A 5,586-nucleotide genomic window follows, 5' to 3' on the forward strand; every position below is an offset into this window, starting at 1 on the left:
TTAATAAATGGAATACTCTTAAGCAGTAAAAAGTGAACTAAAAATTTAACAATATGAGTGAGTCTCCAAAACATTATGGCAAGTGGAAAAAAACAAAACACAAAACTGAGTATGTGGTTTGATTCCATTTATATTAAATTCTGGCAAAGGTAAAACCATATCAACAGAAAGGAAGATAATTATTTTTCTTGTGCTAGGACTGGGTGGGACTGACCACAGAGGATAGAAGGAAACTCTTTAGGTTTGTAAAAATATTCTATCACTTTATTGGGTGTTGTGGCTTTTATGTATGCATTTGTAAAACTCACCAAACTGTACATTTAAATTGGGAACATTTTGTGGTATTTAAGTGAAACCTCCAGAAGGTTAATACAATTAGTTTTTGATTCACACATCTCATTTATTTTAAGCTTTAAACTCTATTTGTAAGATAACAAGTAACTTAATGATAATGCTCAACTAGACATAAAATACTTGTTAAAAGTTAGGTTTCTGTAGATCACCCCAATATTCCTGACTAGAATTTTTATGAACAAGAATCTGATAAGATGAATTTGTAAATAAGCCCTACTTTGGCTCTTATAAACACTAAAGGTGAGAATCCCTGCATAAATACACCAATATCCGAACGTAAAATTCAATGAAAAATGTCCACTTGGTCTGCTGTATTACAGACTAAATCATGGTGATTTCTCTTTCAGAATCCATCACAAATGGACTGAACTTTCAATTCAGACTAATTATGTTCATAGCTCCTGCTCCCCAGGTTCTTCAACTAAGGGTACCTTGAGAAACTGGAAACATTATTTTTCCAAAATAAACTTGACTTCTAATTAACCCCAAGACAAAGTCTTTAGGGCAGTAGATCAAGCCTCAGGAGTCCAATAATCACAGTATATGCTTCTAATAATCACTTCCCATGTGATACTAAGAACTGCATGAACCAGAACTTCTCAAGATCGTGACTTCGGCTGGACAAGCTGAGAGTCCTGATGGATAGGGGAGGCTACCTCTGCTGATGCAGATGAGAGCTTCTGTCTCAAGGCAGATTCACTCTCTTCTGCTGCTATTTCCTCAGGTTCTGGTCTTTGGCTTATTCCTAGTGGGTTCCCAGATACTGAATACCTGCTTCTGTCTGAATTGAAAGGAGGAGAGCAATGTAGGTACTTGCTGAGCAGTGGGAATATTGATCTAGTCTGGGGCTTTGTGGGGTCTAGACCTGAATGAAGGCTAGTGCTTGTTAACACTTTCCCTCATTACAAGTCTGGCAAGTGGCAGGGTTAAGAAGGAGAACCAGGGGCTGCTTTTAACTCCAGGTACTAAAAGTGATTTGGCATGCTCCATGTTGTTCTCTGAATTTTTCTTCATGATTATACTGGGTCATTTTAGCTCCCAGTTAGAGTTTCCTTTCTTCTTTCTTTCTTCTTTTTCTTCTTCTTTTTTAAGATTGGTTGATTTATGGATCAAATGAAATAATACTTATCAAATCTCTACTTCTCTTTCTACTGTCTACTCATGGATGTATGATTTTAGCTATATATGAAAACTGATGTAGTATTTAAACTCCATTTTAATAAGGCAAAATCAGGATGTTCATGTGTACTTAAGAATATAAAAATTCCACTTCTTTACTATCTGAGGCTGCCTACATAATTTCTCCCAGCTAATAGATTGATGCTTTTCTTAAGATAAATTGAATATCTCACAAGTATTACACCTGAAAAACATATAGATTTGCCCGCTTTTGAGGTACACAGTATCCTCAAATATTGAGTCACTATTTAAATCTAAACTACATAAAATCCCTGTGGGGTATCTAAGAAGTTAGAAAAATAAGTTGGGAAGTGTCATCTCTAAGGATCATAACCTGATTTCCATCCACAGGCTCTAGAATATTATAAGGGGACTTTCAGGGTCATCTAACTAGAGAATGTTGGAGTCCATGAGTTGAAAATATTCTTGAAAGTCAGTACTCAGCTGTTAGCCTAAGTCAAATCCCTTTCTGTAGGATATCATGCAAGGAGCCTCTTCTTAAATACTTTCCATGCATCTTAACAGTTTTTTACAGTTATTGACCTGTCCCCTTTAATTTTAAAATAAGGAGACGGAATATCCAAGTTAAGTACTTTGCCCAAAGTCACACAAAGCTAGACCTAAAATATAGATCTTCTCAGTCCAAATTGAGGGATCTTTTACCTTAATCTTACAGCCTGTGGGTATTTGGCCGGAAGATCTTTTTATTCTTCTGCTCTTATATCTTTCTATCCATAGTACTGATATAACACACTGTGGTGGCCTTTGATGTCTTCTTGAGCAGATGGGGGCTGCCTTCTCAGGTATACTGTGTCAGTGAGTCTCCATACACCACGAAAAGGGCAAATATATCAAATATATCAATCATACCACTCATTTAGACTGTGGGGTTTATTAACAGTATGTAAAAATCCACTTAACTGAAAAAAGCTGCCCACATGGGTCTGAGTGACAAAAACTCCAAACAGTTCTTTTTTTTTTTGGTAGTGGGTAGATCCAGGCACTCTTTCAGAATCAGGTAATTCTAACTTCTGTGGTCTACTCTACAATTCATAGTCAGTGGAGTGAGGATATAGTGGGGATTAGACATGGGTTAGTTGAAAGGAGATCCAGAAAAATCTTGGAAAATTGACAAGACAAGGATAAGCAATGACCATAAATTGAGATTTCCCTCAGTGTCTTGGAGTAGATGGAAATTCATATGTCCAGGTGAAAGTGTTATATAGTGAAACTGTCTCATTAGTCTGCCTTTCTTGATATAGAAAACATATAACTAGTATATATATACATATGTATATAATGGGGATATACATGGTATACACATTCTTTATATTTATATATATAACAGAAATATCTTTATAGTTACAGAGTGAAAAATTCCTATTATTTGTGTTAAAGAGCTTTAAAACAAGTGTATGTGAGTATCCTGATACTAACTTCAAATAAATGAATAATTATAACTACTAAGTTGAGGACCAGTTTCTAGTAATTAAGAAAGAACAAAAATTATCTCTAAATTCTAGGAATAGATACAAAGAGTTTCAGAAATTTCCAATCATTTAACTTAGGGTCTAGAGAACTAAGGTTTGCTATTGACTAGAAAAATGCAAAAAAAAAAAACTGTGGTAGCAGATTCAAATAATTCTTCAACACAAAGTGATGTAAAAGTTATACAAATATAGTGAAAAGTATATAAACAAACACTGGACACAACCAATACATGCTAGATGATTTTGTATCCAGAGAATACTTTCTTACTTCTTAGGCTTGGTCAGTGGGAAACACACGCATGAAAAATTATCTTATATAAGGCCTAAAAATGACTTTACAAATAATCCTTTCTAGCAGTTTGAAAACTGTATTTAGCAGCAGAATATTCAAAAGGAATTTTATTGACATAATAATATATAAAAGATATAAAGCTTATGGTTTATGTCAGTGGTAGGAATTTCAAAAAGTGCCAAGTTTTCCCCTTCTCTCTCGCTTTCAGTGACAAGGTGTTGGTCATTTTTTGCAAAACTATTTTTCTGAGTTTCTCTGAGGCATCTATAATGGGGAAAGTGAAGGATGTTGTAAAATGTCACAACGTTAATGAGTCTCTCTCTTTTTTTAAACCAACTTAGTGACTCTTGTCTTCCTGAAAAAGAATATTTTTTTAAACTAATGTTATCTTCTGTTCTATCCTTGGCTCAGTGCTCTAGTCTGTGGATCCTCCAGAAGCGTTTCTAATTGGTCTATCATTGGTCATTCTGTTAGAAATAACACTAAAAGCTTTTTTCTTTTTTCTTATTATTTTGGGTGTTGACATAAAATTGTTGTAATGAATATTGACATAAGGTATATGATATTCTTACCACATATGTTAGCATATACTAAGTTGTCAATTAATACAGATCCCTTCACACTTCAGCAATCATCTAATTCTTCCTCTCCCTCCCCACTTTATGGTTGATAAACTGAAGTTCACATGCTGTATCTGAACATTACTCATTCTTTCATTCCACTTTCTGATCATGCTTAGGTAGCTGAAATTAACCATATTTTTCACTTTTGGAGAGCTGGTTTCCTTAGGCTTGTAGTGAGCAAGAAAATCAAAATAAACCATAAGTAAGATACAAGGGAAAATGATCAGATAATGCCTTAATCCTTGGCTAGAGAGATAACATGTCCTTGGTATTGGAATAAAGTCTGCTAATTGGTTGTCAGTTATTCTGTTCCATATATAGCTTTAATTCTTATTTTGGCAGATATATTTGGAGGAAATGAATGAGTTCCACAAAACATCTGGAAATGCCTGCCACCTGTAGGATTTGTGCTGAGTTCCCTGTCTATTTCTCCCTCCCTGGACCCTGGCCTCTGGCTCTGGCTCTGGCTCTCCTATATAACAGTAGCCATGGAGTGGGTCAATGAAACCTCGGTGAGAGAGTTTTTCTTCCTTGGCTTCTCATCTCTGGCTGGGCTGCAACAGCTGCTCTTCGTTGTCTTTCTGCTTGTTTACCTGTTCATGCTGGGCACCAATGCCATCATCATTTCTACCATTGTGCTGGACAGAGCCCTCCATACCCCTATGTACTTCTTCCTTGGTGTCCTCTCCTGTTCTGAGACTTGCTACACCTTCGTCATTATACCCAAGATGCTGGTTGACCTGCTGGCCCAGAAGAAGACCATCTCCTTCCTGGGCTGTGCCATCCAAATGTTTACCTTCCTCTTCCTCATCTGCTCTCACTCCTTCCTGCTGGCAGCCATGGGTTATGATCGTTATGTGGCCATCTGTAACCCTCTGCGTTACACAGTGCTCATGGGTTATGGGGGGTGTTTGGGACTTGTGGCGGCTGCCTGTGCCTGTGGCTTCACTGCCTCAGTGGTCATCACCTCCCTGATATTTCACCTGCCATTCCACTCCTCCAACCATCTCCATCACTACTTCTGTGATATCTCTCCTGTCCTCAAGCTGGCATCTCATCACTCTCGCCTCAGTCAGTTGGTCATATTCATGCTTGGTGTATTTGTCTTGGTTATTCCACTGTTACTTATCCTGGTCTCCTATATCCACGTCATCTCTGCCATTCTAAAAATCCCATCCTCTGTTGGAAGATACAAAGCTTTCTCTACCTGTGCCTCCCATCTCATTGTGGTAACTGTTCATTATGGTTGTGCCTCTTTCATCTACTTAAGGCCCAAATCCAATTACTCTTCAAGTCAAGACACCCTAATATCTGTGTCTTATACCATCCTCACTCCATTGTTCAATCCAATGATTTACAGTCTGAGAAGTAAAGAATTCATATCAGCCCTTCGAAGAACAATGGTCCAGACTTCATGTCCTATTAACTAAAAAGCCACTTTTTCACTATTCAGTTAACTGTATGCATTTTACATGCCAGGTAACACGTGTGCTTTCACACAGTTTCTCATTTAAGTGTAGAACTCACACTGTACCATAAAGATCTTTTACATATTAGGAGAATGAGGCTCAGAGAAGTTAAGATATTTTGAGTTTCTACCATCAGTGATCTCTTAGAAGGTTATGCAAATGTAGGAAAGAATTACTTA

The 5,586-nt window shown here is 37.0% G+C and overlaps 1 protein-coding gene across 1 annotated transcript; it reads left to right on the forward strand.

Annotated features, from left to right (window-relative positions):
• Positions 1–4,426: 4,426 nt before the first annotated feature.
• LOC118884666 (olfactory receptor 10K1-like) lies at positions 4,427–5,368 on the forward strand. The gene has a single exon (XM_036832407.1). It carries the CDS (start codon positions 4,427–4,429, stop codon positions 5,366–5,368), a length of 942 nt encoding a protein of 313 aa, XP_036688302.1.
• Positions 5,369–5,586: the final 218 nt, after the last annotated feature.

Source organism: Balaenoptera musculus, chromosome 1 (genome assembly GCF_009873245.2).
Source record: "Balaenoptera musculus isolate JJ_BM4_2016_0621 chromosome 1, mBalMus1.pri.v3, whole genome shotgun sequence".
In the NCBI taxonomy this organism is placed as follows: domain Eukaryota; kingdom Metazoa; phylum Chordata; class Mammalia; order Artiodactyla; family Balaenopteridae; genus Balaenoptera; species Balaenoptera musculus.